Source organism: Malaclemys terrapin, chromosome 13 (genome assembly GCF_027887155.1).
Source record: "Malaclemys terrapin pileata isolate rMalTer1 chromosome 13, rMalTer1.hap1, whole genome shotgun sequence".
NCBI lineage: Eukaryota > Metazoa > Chordata > Testudines > Emydidae > Malaclemys > Malaclemys terrapin.
The window spans coordinates 2,340,975-2,360,365 of NC_071517.1; the positions used below are offsets into that span (position 1 = coordinate 2,340,975).

Consider the following 19,391-nt stretch of genomic DNA (forward strand, 5'->3'; position numbering starts at 1 on the left):
TCTTATTTGTCAGAAGAGGCCCAGCAACATAACAGTTTGAGAAATGTCTAGTTAAAGATTTTATAAAAAAAATAACCCTGTGCCCATGTAGAGCACCTTTTCTCCTCAGCTCTCTTGGCACATCACAGACTTGAAGCCTTACAGCCCACCTGTAAACTAGGCTCAGCAGAAGTGACTGACTTCGTCACACAGCACATCAGCTGCAGGGCCTGGACGAAAAGAACATGGTCCCGACTCCCGGTCACGTGCTGTAACTCACTAGATAGTCAAGTCTCCCTAGGCCTCACACAGAGCTGTATTCTGAAGCCTGTCATCTTCTTTTCTTTTTTTTATTAAAGCAGATCATTGCAGCCGTTGGAAATATAACCCAGAAAATGTGGTGGACGAAAGAACCAGAACTTACATTGCTGGGTGATAGAGACCGATTGGATGACAGAAAGCAAATGTGCACTGCTGAGTACACTGGTTGTCATTCTGCTGTGAGCTTCTCACAGATTTTTGCACCTGGCAGATCAGAATTTGAATGCTTATGAATGTGGGTACTGGCTGTGCGGTCATCCACAGTGATTTGATCTGCAGGAGGCCAACAAGAAACCCCTAGGATCTGCTATAATATGTAAATGGATGATGAGCTCAGACACTTTGTCCTACAACCCATCAATCTGTGTTCCTCAAGGACCTGACTTAAAGGTTTTCTGCTTCCCCCAGCCCTCAGTACTAGTTATTTTGCTTATGTTGGTTGTCACAGGAGTGTTGAGATGGGGCCTTTCTGCTATTCCCACACATCCATGCTGAGGCAAGCAGGTATTGTGTGTCTCTACCCCCTTACACTTGATTTCATAGTTTAAAGCCTTCATGGTATTGTGCTGGTTAGCTTCCCCACCTATTTCAGAGTAGTTCAGAGCCTTCCTTGGGATGCTGATCTCCCTACCTAATCTGCATCCTTCCACACCCAGAAATTATGGGTGATTGGCCCACTCCCTCCTCGCCATAGACACCGCTTGTGCTGCATTTTGTTGTATACCCAGTCACTGGATAAAGATGGAATCCATGCCAAACTGTTCATCCCACTACTTAGCTGGCTTACCATATGCCTTCACTGCTTAGAAAACTGTCTGTTAAAACTTACATTGTTATAATATTGCCAGTTCTACTGAAGTGCATTCTAATTTACCTTGCATTTCAGAGGTGAAGAAACATGACGAAACAATCTCATTGGGGAAGTATGAAATAGCAATTATATGTAAAACACAATCAACTTGTCTTCTGTTTGTTAGTCGTGCATAGGGAGATACAGGATACACAAGCAAGCTGTAAAAAGGAGTCTGCATTGCCACTGCATGAGTAATATTGAGTCACAGATACTTTCTTCCCTTTCTTCACACCCTCTCCTCCCTTGTGTACTCGCTGAGATCATTAGGATGTTCTCTGGGGCTGTCTTCCATACAGAAAACATATAAGTCATTTTAGTGATTCACTGATTATAGTAAAATATACTGAATGGATTCTGAACTTTGCATATGCTGTTCGCTCCTCCCCGCTTTCTGGGAAACACTGGTCAATTGTACAGTAAAGATGCCCTGCACCACACCTGCGACTCTGTTTCTGTTACTGGAAACATCCTCACTGTCAGTGTAAGAGTGGAAAGAACAGAAAGCATCTCCTGCTTCTTGTAATTCCTTCAGGTTCCCGGTTTTAACACAAATGGGCTACAAAAACCAGAGTTCGGTGCTCAAGTTTCCCCCTTTTGTCTTTCCAATTAGCATTCTAGAGCTGGGTCCAGTGCCTTGTTGTTTCTGCTGCAGTTACAGCACTGATAGAAAACCACAAAGCAGTTGACAAAATATCATGACGGTGTCCTGCTCAGCTACAAGTGCACCGCAGGACTGTGCATATGCTGTGAAATGTTTGTCCACTTGACTTGAGCATCACTTGATCTCATGAATAATTATGGCTGTTCCTTTTTAGAAGTTAAATGTAGACCATTTTGCCCTCTATTTTAGTGTATATCTTTGTCTGTGCTTCTGCCTGATGGTATTCTCTAGACCATGCTCACTTTTCACATCATTTGAGGATCCTGAATAGATTAACCCTTTTCTGGAAATAGTCACCAGGCTGCCAATGGCATTAGAAGTGTCTACAGATAAGTGTGTTTCTCTCTTCTGTCTTGGTCATCTGGAAGTAAATTCTCTGTGACCAGTTAAATCAGCTCTCTTAATTTATTCTGTAGACCAGTGCTCTCTAACTTCTAAATCACTTCTTCTAGCCAGGAGATTGGGCTATAGAGCAAGCCTTGTTTTCTGAGGCCAGTTTTCGTCCACTAGTCAGCCAGTATTAGGATGCACCCAGTAGGGCACTGAACTTGATAGTCAAGAAACCTGGCTTCTGCCCCCATCTCTGCCACTGACCACTGTGTGGCCCTTAATGTGTGACTTAACTTCTCTGTGCCCCTATTACCACTTTCTTGTCTACTTAAACTGTAAGCTCTTCAGGGCAGGGACTTTCTCTTACTGTTTGTACAATGCCAAGCACAATGGGACACTGATCTGAGGTGAGTCCTGTTGGCACTACTGTGGTACAAGTAATAGTAATATTCATTGAGGGACTGTCCAATTCAAAGCCTAGATGTATTTGTCTGTGGTGTATGAAGGGGGAGGAAACATTTTTGTCCTGCCCACACGTGGGTCTCCTTGTCCATGGATTGTAGTTTATACATTGTGATCACCAGTAGAGAATTGTAATGATGGTAACTAAGTACATTGACAGACTTTTCCTAGTGTGTAATGTAGGCCATGCATTAAAAACAAGGCACCTTTATTATGCTGTGACAGAGATGTGTTTATAATAATAATAGAAATATTGCTACAGTAAATATACCAAGCATGAAATTCTAGCTGAAAAGAAAACCATAATGTAACATCCCAATAACAGGTGAGGAGGGAGATTCTTGAGTCTTTGGACATTGTGGGAAGTATTGCAAAAAAGGTTCAAGCCTGCAATTTTCTTCCCTGGTGGATTTAAAAAGGACTCTTCTTTTAGAAACATAGAAAAGTCTTAACATCTCAGCAAGAGCAAAATGACTGAAAGATTTAGGGGAGCATTTGGCTACTCTGTGTTAGCCTTTTATAGGCTTGGGTGGGTTCTTGTTTCAATCGGAAACATGAGGATTTTGGTCTCCACCTCATCGTTAGAGTCTCTGGTACCTATCAGAAAGGCACCCACCTAGTTTGATCAGGAAAGGTCCAGAGTTGCTATAGTAGGACATGGGTTGAGGTCAGGATTGAGATTCATTGACTAACAAGAGGAAAGTTGCCCACTTCTGCCACTAACTAGCACTATCAGACCCTCGTTTTCATGAGCATTGAAATACTTAACAAAGATTTTATAGCTCTAAATGTTTTTAAAAATATGTATGTCTGAGTGCTTCCCTCTTGCCTTCCCTAGAGCAGGCTCCGTGTGTCTGCAGTATCACTGTGGAGCTGCTGGCTTCAGACTGATATTTGAAAAATCAGTCAAATGGGACATGGGGATAGCTCAGTGGTTTGAGCATTGGCCTGCTAAACCCAGGGTTGTGAGTTCAATCCTTTAGGGGGCCACTTAGGGATCTGGGGCCAAATCAGTACTTGGTCCTGCTAGTGAATGCAGGGGGTTGGACTCCATGACTTTTATTTTTAGTGGGGAGGGATAGCTCAGTGGTTTGAGCATTGGCCTGCTAAACCCAGGGTTGTGAGTTCAATCTTTGAGGGGGCCATTTAGGGAGTTGGGGATTGGTACTGCTTTGAGCAGGGGGTTGGACTAAATGACCACCTGAGGTCCCTTCCAACCCTGATATTCTGTGATTCTATGATTCTATGCTACTGAGTTGTAGCTGCAAAAAAACCAAACATGGGAATAACATGTTCAACGTAGTTCGTACAGACTGAAATGTTTCAGTGTCAGAAATGTAGAATTCAATCAAGTATATTTGTGTTAGTCCCCAGAGCACAGATGGCTGAAACTCAGATGCCTTTAGCAGCTCCCCTGAAAATCATCAACTTCGTTTCCAAAATGAAGGAGCCCAGTGCTTTTTTTTTCCCTGTGGTGGAATGCAGTCTAATACCAGCTGTTTCCACACAGAGAGAACACAAGCATAAGAGACATCAGTAATTCTTTACCAAAAATGAGATGTGAGGATTAAAAGCATCAGGGACACTGACTCAGCCCAGAAAATTAAAGTTAAATGTAATAAGTTCTGCCTTCATGATCTGCAAACTACTTCAGTACATGTGGGTGAAGAAATACTGAGGGTGGGTCTCTGTAACTATGTTTTATTTATGTTAAAGCATTACCGTGAGCTTCCAACATGGAACATTTTATCTCACATAATAAAATGGTCTTTAAGCAAAGCTAGATGCTCTGTGCTTTCCATTCCCCGCTTAACAGCCCAAACTTTGGAGCACCTCAGAAAACACAAACTAAAGGCAGTTGGACGAGATCAGGATAAATTATTTAAAAGGTTATAATACATTTTTAAACAAAATTAAAGTTAAAATACATGAGCATTTCCCTCAAGGGAGGGGAGAGTTAATAACAGAATCCAGGGAGTCCTTTCTTGTTTATTTTTTGATGTAGAGTCATGCTGTTTTCCTCAAAGAGAAGACTAAGGGGGGGTATGATAGAGGTATATAAAATCATGAGTGATGTGGAGAAAGTGAATAAGGAAAAGTTATTTACTTGTTCCCATCATATAAGAACTAGGAGCCACCAAATGAAATTAGTGGGCAGCAGGTTTAAAACAAATAAAAGGAAGTTCTTCTTCACACAGCGCACAGTCAACCTGTGGAACTCCTTGCCTGAGGAGATTGTGAAGGCTAGGACTATAACAGGGTTTAAAAGAGAACTAGATAAATTCATGGAGGTTAAGTCCATTAATGGCTATTAGCCAGGATGGGTAAGGAAGGGTGTCCCTAGCCTCTGTTTGTCAGAAGGTGGAGATGGATGGCAGGAGAGAGATCACTTGATCATTGCCTGTTAGGTTTACTCCCTCTGGGGCACCTGGCATTGGCCACTGTCGGTAGACAGGATACTGGGCTAGATGGACCTTTGGTATGGCCGTTCTTATGTTCTTAAGTTAACTAATCTTACACCTCAGCACACAAACAGGAAATAAATTGGAGAACAGCAGGGGGACAGGGAAGGGGTCCATTCCCTTCTAGAAGTGATTCACGAGAGCCAACCCAGGATAACACTTCCTTCCTTCCCAGGCTTCTTATGGGGATTTCTGTTTACAAAGTGCTTTTGAAGATTAGTTTTTACTGTGTTAGGAACAAAAATGGTTGAGTAAGAGCTCAGTATTATGCTTTTTCCCCCTTTTTCCCGAGTCCCACTGCCCGGGGGGGAGAACAGCCACCGCCTGGCCCTGCAGGCCGCCCTCCTCCCTCCTCCTCTCCCTACCGCCCGACTGAGTCCTGCCTGCTCGGGGCCAGGCCGGACTCTCACTTACCCCGGCCCCGCGCTTCCCCTGCGTCTCCCGGGCCTCCCTCCAGAGCTTGTGGAGGGAGGAGGAATGGCGAGCCTGGGGAAGAGGCGGGGATTCGGGGAGGGAGCCAACTGGGGGAGGAGGGAGTGGGGGGGGCACGAGCACTTCTGGGCTCTGGAGCATTTCCTTGTTTGTCCCGTGTCCCAACCGCACGTCGGTCGGGACGTGGGACAAACAAGGAAATATCGGGACAGTCCCGATAAAAATCAGGACGTCTGGTCACCCTACTCAGAGAGTGTATCTAAAAATTCAGATTGCCTGCCTTCGCTTTCCCTCTTGGTAATCTGAAAAGTTCAGTCATTACCTCTTCTCCTTAATGGTCTTTATTTTCCCCCGGGTAGAACCTAAATCTCTCTGGTTTCCCCACCCACATTTAATCGCCCATGTCCTTTTATCGTTCTTTTTCTGGACTTTCCCAATGCCCTTTTAGTGAAGTCTGTTTTTACCTACACCGTGGGTTCATTCTCTAAACAACGACACAAGTAAACGATTAGAAAATAACTTGCTGGTGTCTTTTTGGCAATTGGAAGTAATACAGTGCTGGCTTCTGTCCGAACAGTATTGTTTGTATTTTTTTAAAGTTTCAGCAAAGACACTGTTCTTGGGAGGGGGTGTGTGTGTTGTAAGTAGTTGGATTGTGTGCGTCCATGAAGCAATTCACGTTAATCGGTAGCTCTCTAGACTGCAAAAGGCAGTCATATTGAAATTTGATATTGGCGATTTCACTTTTCAGGAAGATTGAATATTGGCTGATGTGGCTGCATTGATTTTTAATAATCTGTTTTTAGAAGTCTAAAAAGAGATTTGGCTTTAATCTGCTGAAATCGCTTTTCAAATGCCCTATAGTTCTTCCTGATAACGTGTTTAAAACTCTCAAGATCTGACCCTGCAGGGCTGCTCTGGACAAATTTTATAGAGGTATTAGTGCTCCTTACCTGAAATGACTTTGAGGTGCTCAGTATATGAGGCCTGGTCTACACTTAAAATTCAGATCAACTTGGCTATGGTGCTCAAAGGTGTGAAAAATTCATACTCCCCGAACACCGTAGTTAAACTGATCTTAGACAAGGATGGGTCGTCGGATGAATTCTCCCATCGACTAGCTACTGCTGCTTGGATAGGTGGATTACCTACATCGACAGAAATCCTCCTTCTGTCCCTGTAGGAAGCATCTACCCTACAGTGCTATAGGGCACAGCTGCAGTACCATAGCTGTGCCACTGTAGGGCCTGTAGTTTAGCCATGCCCTTTGTGCTGTGCCTCTGCAGAATGATGACCTATGCAGTATCCTTTATAAGCAGCACATTTCAGACAGTTGTGCTTCTCCTCCCCTGATCCTTTTCATCCTCATCTAGTAAACCAGAGTTTAATAGTTCATCTCAAAGGTGCTACGTATGGCTTCTCTTAATATCTGAGGCTACGTCTACACATCAATAAAAAAACCCATGGCACCGAATCTCAGAGCCCGGGTCAACTGGCTCAGGCTCATGGGGATCGGACTGAAGGGCTAACAATGGCAGCATAGATGTTTGGGCTCAGGCTGGAGTCCAGGATCTGAGACCCAACCTCTTGTGGGCCAGCTGCAGGTCTTTTCTTGCAGTGTAGACATACGCCCAGAGTCTCTTCTCTTAAGGAGGCCTCCCCGACTCTTTTCAGCCCCTACAGTTAGAAATACTCATCCTTTGGTCAGAGTCAAAGAATCCTTATATATAATAACTACAATAATTGACTTTGCTTCTGCCTCAACCAGGACTAAAAATTTCCCTCAGCAGCTCTGACTAACCATTTTGCCTACAGCCTGGGCATTTATTGAGCATGTGGGAACCATTTATTGCCTGTGCCTTGAAGTGGTTTTGATTATCTCCCCATTACCTCTTAATTATATTGGTAGCCTTTTGCCAAATGAGAGGTGAACGTGGTGAAGGAGGATGGCAGGGTTGGGGCTATTGAAACAAATTACATGTTTTGGATCAATGGGGAAAAGGTCTTTTTAAAAAAACTTCTTTCTTCATCCTGAACGTGTAGATTTTTCTAATTGTAAGCAGCTGGTGGTTTGGCTAATGGAATGGACTCTCCTAGTGAATTGCTCTTCCAGTAGTATCTCTGCTTGGTAGTGCAGGGGGATTATTAAGATTTAAGAAGTTATTAGAATAGATAACTAAAATCCAGTTTATTGATTATCACCTCTAGTCTTACGTTTGCAAATGTTCCTTGACAAAGAAAAATTGCTTAGCCTCTTGATGTTAATGCTATGCCCATGAGCCAAGGAGGAGCAATTCTGTCTAGTGAATAAATTAGTTACTGTATAAAACACTCTTTGGTGGTGGTGCAGCAGTTTAAGTCTCTAGCCTGTCATCTTAAAATGACTGGGTTCAAATGCTAAATTGAGAAATGTCTTAAATGAGTTTTGAAGAGGGTGAGAGGATAAACATTGCAAAAGTGCCTCAATCCCATGTTTCAGAAGAGACTTAGGCACTTTGGAGCATAAGTTCCATTAAGATTTTTAAAATGGAACTTGGGTGCTTCAGAAAATGTTTCCCTAGAAGAGTAGCAGCCCATGTGACAAAACATCAGATGAGCTGGTAAATGTTCAATAGAGATCACTGTTCTGTATTTGAAATGAAGTAGGAGGGTATATCCATTTCATGTGATGTTGTGTATGAAATAGAAACTTTATCGCCTGTAATAAACGAAGGTGCAAAGCAGCATTCGCTACTATTCAATTTTTTTAAATCAACAGACCCCGGGTAACTTAAACCCAAGAGTCTTGAAGGAACTAGCTGAGGAGCTCTCTGAGCCAACCGCTAATGTTAATTTTTAAGAAATCTTGGAGTACTGGGGAAATGCAAAGAATTAGAGGTCTGCACATTTGTTTACAAAAGGATAAAAGGGATCCCAAAGGAACTATTGACTGGCTAACCTGATGTTGATCTCAGGTAAAATAATGGAATGATTAATTTGGAACACTTTTAACAAAGGATTAGTGGCTAAAAATACAATGAATGCCAGTCAGCATGGTTTCACTGCAGGTAGGTCTCGTCAAACAGACCTGTTAATTTAACAAGATTACAGGTCTTGTTGATAAAGGCAACGGTATTGACATAGTATACTTAGATTTCTCCAAGGCATTTGATTAAGTGCTTGTCCACACGGACACTTAGTGCGTGGCAAACTGGAATGTAAGTTTACAGCACACTAGTCTGCCATGCATGAAAAGTTCCGTGCTGTGCTTTGACAAGCTGCTATTTCCCAGCGAACTTTTAGTGCATGGTAGCAGGGCCAAACAGTGACTTAGTGCGCTGTAGATTTACACACTGCCTCCAAGTGGTCAAGCCCTTAGTACCACATGACATTTGTATTAAACTTGAATCATATGGAATTAACAGGGCACACGTTAGATGGATTAAAAACTGTCTTGCTGACAGATCTCAGAATGTAGTTGTTAATGGGGGGGATAGCAATGAGCGGAGCTGTTTCTGTCAGGGTCCCACAGGAACTGGTTCTTCGTCCAATGCTATTTTATATTATCAACAATCTAGACAATGATATAAAATCTTCGCTGGTAAAGTTTGCAAATGACACAACTATTGGTGGTCTAGTAAATAATGAGGAGGACAGGTTACTGTTAGTGATCTGAATCACCTGGTGCAATGGTCACAATCCAACAAAATGTATGTTAATATAGCCATATGCAAGAAAGTACATCTGGGAACAAAGAATGCAGGTGGTTACTTACAGGATGGGAGACTGTGTATTGGAAAGCAGTGACTTAGGTAGATAATCACGTCAACATGAGCTCTCAGTGCAGTTCTGTGGTGAAAAGGCTAATGCAATACTTGGATGTATAAACAGGGGAATATCAAGCAGAATAATCCAGGGGCTAGATTATTTTTTGCCGTGTGGGGTGTGAGGAGCTTGATTTATTCAGTTTATAGAAGGGAAGACAAAGAGGTGACTTGATCACTGTGTCTAGGAATTATATGTGAAAAAGACATTGAGTGGGGTGGGGTGGGGCTTTTCAATCTTACCGTTAACGGTGTAACAAGTTCCAGTGGGTGCAAGCTGAAGTTAGACAAATTCAACCTTGAAATAAGATGTAATTTCCTAGCAGTGAGGGTGATAAAACGTTGGAACAGTTTACCAGGGGAATTGGTTGACTTGACTTTCCTTGAAGTCTTTAAAATGAGATTAGAAATCTTGCTAAAATATATGATTTAATCCAGCTGCTGGGAGAAATTTTATGACCTATGCTCATTGGGGCAGCTAGCCTTGGAATCTGTGAATCTTCCTGTTCATCCTTGTCCTTCGTAGGCCTTTGGAAGAACATGGCTGCCTACATTGCCCTTAACATGCTGGTAAGACTTGAAGCTTTGCAATAAGATAACTGTAATCAAATCCCATGCTTCAGAGCTTCAGCCAGTTACCTGCAGATGTCAGGAAGGAATTTTTCCCTTGAGGCACAATTTTTCAAATGTATTTGGGTTGGTGCCTTACTCTGAAACATCAGAGAATGACCACAGCTGGAGATGGGATGCATCAGTGCTCTGAAGTGGTACAGAGAATCCTCTTTCTTAAATATCTGGCTGATGTGTCTTGCTTACATTCTCAGGATCAAACTGGTTGCCTGGGAATTTCCCCCAAGTTAGAATGGCAAAGACTTTAGGGGGTTTACACCTTCCTCTGTGGCATGGAGCTTTTCTCTGCTAGGATCCTCTCGGTTTGTCTCAACTAATCAATTCCTTGCCGTTTCAGGCATTGGCCCCTTCTGTTCTCCGCCTGTGGCACACAACAATGTGGTCTCTGTAGGACTGAAATGCTTTAGTCTAACTAAAGTAATCGGGATTAATATAGGGATATCTGAGTGAACTTTAATGACCTTTGATATGCGGGAGGTCAGAGTAGATGATCTAGTGGTCCCTTCTGGCCTTAAATTCTATGAAAATATGAAACACTTGTGAAATCAGCACTTTGCCAAGGGTGGTATACTGGCAGTTTGGCCAGTGCTGACTTACCTCTTGCCCGAGTAACTTGCCTCATTTCAAGGGCATTAATTCCCCTTCTATTGCGTACCCATAAAAAACACTGGATGCCTTTTGAGCAGTTGCTTGATAATTAGTCACTTCTGGTAGATTTCCAAGTCCCTCCCCCATAAAACTTCTGTTACAGTGTACAACTTAACAAGACTGATCCCTAAGATCTTTCAACTATTTCCCTATGTTTTTCCTTGGCTCATTGTATACGTATCACCAGCACAAATGTGTACAACAAATCTCCTTAAACAAGGTAGCCATGCAAAACCCAGATCAGAGTAGGATTAATGCAGATAAGGCCACCCTTCAACAGTACAGAATTTCCAAGTCTAGAGTTTTGAAGAGAAGCTTTATCATGATCCTGTCAGTGTATTAGTGAGTTGTGACTCGCAGGGCCTGTCAACAGGAGTAATTCTTGATGAAGCATATTGGCATGCCTAATAGACTGGAAGCTAATCTTCGAAAGGATGTACTCGGCACCTTAGAAGTGTGTGCTTTAGGATTATGGGTTATGTTGGAGCTGTCCCCTGCTGGTGGATATTAATAAGACAGCAATGAGAATTTGATAATGAGAACATGAAAGTTCACTTTAAAAAGTGGCTGTTCCAGTTAAAACAAGAGCAGGCACAGAATCGTTTTCTAGTTAAGTAGATAGTTAATATCAACATTCCATGAAGAGTTGTGTGTCTGCCAAGCCCTGGAAGTACTAAGTGGCAGTCATACAGTGTCGCACATGAGCAACAAGATGCCAGACTCCATTAATGTCAGTGGGAGTTCCATGTTTTTTTACCTTTGAATTGTGCTAGAAATGTGCCAACTAACTACAGGTCTCACTGAACAGTGGAGTTGTAATGTAAGAACTTCCTCCTTCCAATTTACAGTCAATCCAGGATTGTTATTTTTTCAGTTTATAAAAATACACCTGTTGTGCCATATAAACACATGGGCAGAAAAGTAGAACATCAAATAAGTGCCTGCCTTTTAGATTAGAGGGAATTTAGTCTTTATATAGAAGTAGTATGCTTACTGAGATTGTGCGGTGTTTTGTGATTCTGGACAAGGGCTGCTGTTGCTGCTTTGCATGAGTATGAACTGGCCTCCTGAGAATTGAAGAGCTATTACATATTAACTAAGCCAGTTTGGTATCTCTATAAGTTGTCCATCCTCTAATAATCAGCAGTTCAGACTTCTCCCAGTATTGTATACTCATATTCCAGGATGACCTGTCTCTCACTTGTTTCTCCAGGCAAGCTTGGGACCTCGCAGTTGATATTTGCCTTTCCCAATTACCAACAATCATAGAGGAAGGAACTGCATTTCGGGTAAGTTACTCAGGCATTGAAATGTGCTGTGTCCATTAGTCAATGTTCCAGCCCATGAAATCTCCTTTTTTATTAAGTCTGGAATTCTTGCAGCCAAGGAACTAGGACTGGGTGGAGCTTACATTTCCTGGGAGATCATAAACTGCCAATCATCTAATTTAAAGGAGTAGGCTTAGGGTCAGTTTAAAATCTTTCATTAGCATATAACATTTCTGAATGAGTGAATGCATTTGAATTCAGAGACCTTGCTCGTATAGGCATATGGAGTGATATGTGCACATATACTTTAGAACTCTCTTAGTGAGATGTCATAATTAAGTTGAGGTGAGGGTTTCTTCTGTTCAATGCCAGTTTTCATTGTTTTAAAAATTGGTGGGGAGGAAGAAATTCTTACTGGCAGAAACCTGTAGATTCTAGGTCTGGCCTCTGACATTTGAAAAAGCTCAGTGACGTGAGCTTTCTACTAATACAGCACACCACTGTGATTTTACAATTTAATCATTTTTAATAACCATGTAAAAACCTGCAAAAATGAATTGTTTAATGGAGATGTCTTCAAATAATACAGAGCAAAGTTGTACTTGGTAAGTTTGGGGGTACTTCACACCATTTCTTTAGAACAGGAGGTGACTCAGTAAAAGTGGTCTCATTAATGAGATTCACTACATTTGTTGCTGCCCTTTCGATTATCTCAAGCAGCGAAGAGCCTGAATGTTTTAACATAAAATTTGTCCCATATTCCTATAGATGGGATGGGTTTCTCTTGATGTTCTTCTGATGCCTCCTGAATGGAAACCTTTTAATAATGACTATTACAGTCTGGTTGGTCGTAATGTTCTGATAGATTCGAGGATGAACTCCATTATAGTCACTGGAGGAAAGTAAATATGGGTTTCCTACATGGGATTATTTTGGTTTTGACATGCCTATAGCAGTTTTCAAATCCAAGAACGTAAGAGACTCTGACATCTTTCCCAGCTAACATTTTTGTTTGCTCTTAACCCCAGTTTTCTTTCTTATCTGATCTATCTCCTCCTTTTCCAGAACCAGATGGAGGTGTTTTTTACTTGTTCATGCTCTGTTTCAATGACCTTTCCCAATAACTTATTTTGTTAATCAGACCCATTGTTTGAATAGTTCTACCTCCATTCCCTGCCTACTCCTAGTTTCATAATTTTTAGATGATGAATTGATAAATTTAATTTTTGATTCGTGATAAATTGTTGTCATCCATGTTTTAAAACAAATCCGAAGAAGCTGATAAATTAATACGTTGCTCTGAGGTTCCCAGTGTGTGTTTGTATTGTCAGTCTCTCTTGACTGTAAGCTTCGCAGACTGGGATGGTGGTGCCTTTGGTAACATTCACAGATTATCTCCGCAGCAGGGAGCAGAAAGGGCAGAGAGAAGGTCGGTATTTCTGCACTGCAATAAAACCCCCATGGCTGGCTCACATCACCTGACTTGGGCTCACGAGGCACAGGTTTTGGGGCTATAAAATTGTAGTGTAGACGTTCGGACTTAGGCTCCTGCCTGGGCTCTGGGACCCTCCCCACTCGTGGGGTCTCAGAGCCTGGGCTCCAGGTCAAGCCCAAACAGCCACTCTGCAATTTTATAGCCCTGCAGCACGATCCCCAGAGACCGAGTCAGAGGACTTAGACCAGCTGCAGTGTTTTCTTGCAGTGCAGACGTGCCTGGAGATTGCTGTAATCAAGACAGAAGAAACAGGATGAGAGTTGAAGTGTTGCGGACAGAGATAAAAAGCCTTGCAGTCTGTCTTCCATTTTCTAGGGCTAGGATCCTAATGTAAGTTTATAAGAGTGGCAATATAGCTATATAGCAAACTCTGTATCTCAGTAGGTATAGCAGGATCTGATCTGCAATGCATCCAGATACATTACAGTGACTGGCTGAGAGCCCAGTGTAGATTTATGAGAATAAAGTACTGCATTTGCTAGACTCCTTTTGTGATTGAGCTGGTTCAGAGAGAGTAACTCTGATAATATGCAAATTTGTGTGGTTTTAAACTAGCTATTCCCATGCAAGCTAAATGGCCGTTAAAGTTGAAACAAACAATCAGAAGAGAAATCTTTGCTTAGCCCTATTGCAGGTAGTTTGACTTTCTGTACAACCAGTTTGAATAGATTCCAGAATATAACCTCAAAATCTATATAGCATAAATCCATAATAGATTAATGTAAATGAACACTAGTCAGCCTAGCAAGTGAAATGAAACTGGTATTTACTTTGAAACATAAATGATTTTCTCTAAAACCTTCCATGCAAGGAGTTTTAATGTGTCCTAGGATATGGATCTTGAATGATACTAAGTATCCAGGGATGGGGTATAACCTTTAGTAACACTTGTATTTTGGATTTCGGCCTTCCACACACGTGGAATAAAATGAGTTTCTACAGTAATGACCTTGCTGTCCATGCATATTATCAAATTGTATTTTCCCAGTAGGTTTAGTGGCTGAAGTTGTATCCAAGTGCCTGAATGCAGCACAAACACTTTGGCTCTTTTGGGAGTGAAGCTGGTAAATGCTCACACACCCTTTAATTCCCTTCCCTTTTCTATACGTACTGTAAAATAGCAGTAAATGTCATTGCCCCCTGCTATTGCAGTTCTGTGACACTGCTCGGATAGTGCACATAATATGCCCCTGTGGCAGTCTTGGGCATCTGAAAACTGCCTGCCAGTTCAGCTGACTTACAGTGAAGAGGGGGCATGTTTCAGGGGTGAGAACAGAGCAGTAACCACCAGGGACTAGGTAAGAAGCCAGCAAACTCTATTCACTTTACAACCTAAGCAAGACAATCAGAAGTGAAAACAAGCCATCCTCCAAGCTCCAGTCAATGCCGTGTTGTAAGTCTGATATGGCCAAGGCTGGCTGTATAGCTTGCAAGAGGAAGGAGGGTGTTGCTTTGTCAAACAGACATAAAGAAGGTGAAGCTTATTTTTTCAGTTTGGGAGGGGGTGGAAGGGGCTTTGCTTTCTACTGCGAAGCTTTGACAAATGATTGAAATGGAAAGACAGCTGAACATCCTTGATCAATTCCTTGTTTTCTAAATAAACATTCTGCCCTCCAACCTCTGCTTTATACCCAGCAGGAAGCATTGTAAGCATTGTATATCAGACAAGGTTAGCTGCTGCCAGCCAATGCTAATCCTATAAGAAATTGTTGTTTAATGCAGGGCGGGGGTAAGTTTTATTAAGGTTAATCAGTCTGTTTCATAACGGGGCTGGCAGGAACAGCAATCAGTGTCTCAGATGTCAAATGCGCTAGTGAGAGTCAGAGGATTACTGAGCTACCATTTGTACTCTGGCCTTTTTGGCCACTGTGGGTTTAGATTCCAGTCCAGCCCTGGATAAAGTAATTGATAATCTCTTCTTCAGGGCTGTTTTGTTTCAAAAGCATATTATAAAAAACATAAGCCACTGACTTCTGAGTATTCTCCTCTAGTCAAAGCTGGAAAAACGGGGTTATCTGCTGGAGAGGAGCCTGTAGTCTAGACACATTCTTACAGGGAAGAAGCATGTTGGAGTTGTGTGTGCATGCACACTTGAATGTGCTTTGAAGGTTCTTTTTCCCAATGGAGTTCTATTCTGGAAGCTGTTGTGTCCTATAGCTGGCCCTTTCTCACAGCCCGTTTGTATTGCAAGCCTTACGTGACATAAGGCAAAAGGAATTGTTCTTCCAAGAGAATCTAGAGCAGGGGATCCTGCCATGCTGACTGGCAAGTTGTCATGAACCCCTTAGGGTCACAGCTGAGTTAAATGGCAATAGGGTGACCAGATGTCCCAATTTTATAGGGACAGTCCTGATTTTTGGGTCTTTATCTTATATAGACTCCTATTACCCCCCAGTCCTGATCTAATTTTTCACATTTGCTGTCTGGTCACCCTAAATGGCAATGCATTTTGTGCCAATGTTTTACATCTTCCTGGTCCCACAGGGGTTAGAATTAAATCCCAGACAAATGACTGATTTCCCCTGCAAAGAGAAATTAAGAGTATTGAAAATCCATGAGTGCCAAGATGAACTTGCCCTTTAAGCCTACCCCACTCACAACTATCAAGTACAAACTGATAATACCCTGTGCTTACCCTATATAGCATTTTCCACTTGAAGATCTGAAAGCACTTTACAATGAGGAAATGCCACTTCCGGTGTCTCCACTTTCTAAAACTAAGTATGCCCTGATCTGATCTGAATGAGATTCTCCAGCAGCCATGAGATACTCCTGTACGTTGTGATGGGTTACTCCCAGCACACAATAGGATTATAGGCTTAGATCAAAGGAGTTGTCTGAAATTGTAGGGTGGACTGCCTCTCACATCTATTCCCCTTTAGGAAGGGTATATGGGGTAGAAAGGTGATTTATAAAGAGGAATTTAGGACTATCTAACTCATTTGCTTCTTTGCCTTTTGCGATGCATAGTTCCTAACCTCATTCAGGAAGCAGTCAATGTAAATGTATTGTCTCTTTGCCTCTCACTTTATATTCTGTACACAGACACACATTGCACTCCAAAACAGGCACCAATAACCTCAGTCTAATATGCCACAAAAATGACAAATCTCAGACTGAGACTATACTGTGCATTTCTGTCGTTGATCTATAAGGACGCCTGGGCGCTCACCCTGTTTATAGGACCACCACAGTAACACTTTCTGCCACTCGGAGTATTTAGCACTTCCACTGCTCTTTTTTTGGTTATCCTTCACACCATTCCCCTTGTGTCTAGGGACAGAGACCAGCTCGAAAGCAGTTGTTCCGTTAGCACTCTGTAACTCTGTGGTCTCTTTGAGTAGTTTTCTATCAGAACACAGCCATTGTTATTGTTTGTAACGCAGTGTATGAATAGCTCAGATTTAGAGAAAACTCTCCTACATTTTTTAGTTGTTAATCCAAATGTGATTAATTCCAGATTCCTTTATTCAGGTTGGTCCTGTGTACAGTTATCTCAAATGTTTTCCAAGTACTGAGCAGTGTTTTCATCCTTTTTTCCTATAATAGCATCTATAAATAAAAAATAAATTAAATTATAAATTAATGGAGATATCCTATCTCCTAGAACTGGAAGGGACCTTGAAAGGTCATTGAGTCCAGCCCCCTGCCTTCACTAGCAGGACCAAGTACTGATTTTTGCCCCAGATCTCTAAGTGGCTCCCTCAAGGATTGAACTCACAACCCTGGGTTTAGCAGGCCAATAGCTCAAACCACTGAGCTATCCCTCCCCCCTGCCAATCTCCTATTGGATTCCATTCTGCAGTACTCCGCAAGTCAGTTCCCGGCTTATTTCCCTACATTGCTAAGATCTTACCTGCTGAATCAGGGAATTCATTATTATAAGTAGTTGTTTCAGATTCTTCTTGTTTGCATACTTGAAGCCTTAGATCACCTGCCGATCACCACCAGGATCAGTGGATGTGAAGGAATGAAGGGATTTTGTTTTGTTTTGTAAAAAGCAACCCTCTATACAGCCCCAAAACTTCATCTTTGAATCACCAGCCTTTTTCAGAGGAGCTGTAAGGCAGCCCGGGGAGCATGAGACAGGGGCACACATCTTTTTCATTCTTGCTTGATTATTTTCACCTTGGACTTGGCAAAGGCAGAGCCATGCATTAAATAAGTGGAACTGCCTCTATAGGAAGATAAATTAACTGCTGCTCTCTCTACTCTGCATGTGGAAAAACATGTTCAAATTTTCCCTAAACCTTTTTACTCGAGATCTTCTTCACCCACCTTATTTCTCCTTTTCCCCTGCCCTTTTTAAAAACAAATGTTTATATCAGGGGAGTCGGGCATATTTCCTGTGCTGTGTGAGGATGCACGAGATCGGTGTTTGAGAAATCCTTTTTAGTAGTTATGTGCCTTAATTGAAAGGAATAGTTGTTGGGAACAACACACCATACTAGTTAATTGATGCCAAAGCCTGTGGTCTCACGTGGTCTAGGGGCAGACAAACATCACACAGGTGCACACCCTCATAAAGAGGACAGCTCAAAATTCACTTCTCTATTCTCGTTCCAACAGCACAGCCCATTCTTTGCTGAGCAGCTAACAGCATTCCAGGTGTGGCTAACGATGGGAGTGGAGAACCGGAACCCGCCAGAACAACTGCCAATAGTTCTGCAGGTGAGTCGCCTGGGCAAGGGCCAGGTAGTGAGTTAAGCTAGCTGGCACTGCTGAGACTCCTGGGCACTCATGTGAATGTGTTTACGTGCATGTCTTTCCCTGCCTGCCGAGTGCCGTGCACTCAGCCAGATGATGTTTGGGTACATAAATTACGTGGGGTCATTCAGGACTAATTGAACCTGATTGTGTGTTTGCTAGACCCTTGCTGATAGACACATTTGTCTTCCCTTTTTGTCCCCCCACCTCTACACCTTCAGAGAAGCATATAAATTCTTGCTGTCGTCTAGTAGCACTTCAACAGCATCAAGCTCCCTCGTCCTCTCCTATTTAGCTGTGAATCAGCAAAGTTTTTTCCCAGAATGGTGCATTTGCTGTATTGCTTCCTCCCGTACCTTCCCATCACACCTGCTAGTTCTGTGAGGCAGGGACGTTGTCTTCTTTCTGCATTTGCAAAGCAGGCACTGCTGCAGTCTAGGTGACGAGTGAATGGTTCCTGTGTCTGTCCCCTAACAGGGAAAGAGGGTCTGACACAAGTATAGGAAAGGGTTCAAAGTATCACACCTGGCGTGTATTGGGAAGCAGCACAGGCATGAGTCTCAGAAGGCCACTGCTACTCCTCTGCACTCCTTCCTATCTGCTTGGGGTGGTCTGAGTTCATCTATAGAAAGGGAAAAATACAGTTTCAGAGCGAACCCTGGGGAGCCGTAGAGTCTCATCTTAAACCAAGTTTCCTGGGGAGCGAAGGCACAATGCCCACCTACACCCCCAAATGCAAATCCTCATCAAGGCAGCTTTGGTCACTTTTCCCTTAGGTCGAAAACTATAGATCAAAGGAATGGGGTCCTCGTCTTCCACATGTCCAAGGACATTTGTTTTCCATCCCCATGCTGGAAAAAGACTCGCCTTCCCACTAACAGACAGTACCATCGATCTTTTGGAGACCAAATCTTCATTTTTCTGAGCCTCCTGAGCCTGAGATCGGATGGAAACAGAGATGTGCTGTTTATCTCTGTCACTGCAATGGAAGCCGGCAGGTTCCTTCTCTGGCACTATGTCCACTGCCTTCCACTGAATTAGCTGGCACTAGGAAGCTCTTCTGGTAATTAATCTTGCAGCGGTATTGAGATTTCACCTGGTTCAGGAACATGCTTCCATCATCTCAAGAGGTGAGCCTAGGATAGAGCAGCGTGACCACTGTAAACGTTAAAGCATTGCAGTGTGTGGAGGGAAGTGTGTTCACACGCTGCTTTAGAAATGGGGATTGTTGTTTGAGTTGTGATGTGTCAGTGAACGATTGGGAGGGGGAAGGGTGCACGTTTCAACCCCCTCTTGAATGCCGTGTCACATAGATCTTATGTCTACTGAACTGCACCCCT

At 42.7% G+C, this 19,391-nt stretch overlaps 1 protein-coding gene across 2 annotated transcripts in view; it reads left to right on the plus strand.

Annotated features, from left to right (window-relative positions):
- Positions 1-19,391, plus strand: part of RPTOR (regulatory associated protein of MTOR complex 1) — a 293,281-nt gene that overhangs the window by 173,019 nt on the left and 100,871 nt on the right. For both annotated transcript variants that reach the window (XM_054047579.1, XM_054047580.1), the window contains exons 10-11: positions 11,795-11,870; positions 17,914-18,015. In XM_054047579.1, coding sequence (XP_053903554.1) covers positions 11,795-11,870; positions 17,914-18,015 — 178 coding nt within the window. The remainder of the gene's footprint in view (positions 1-11,794; positions 11,871-17,913; positions 18,016-19,391) is intronic.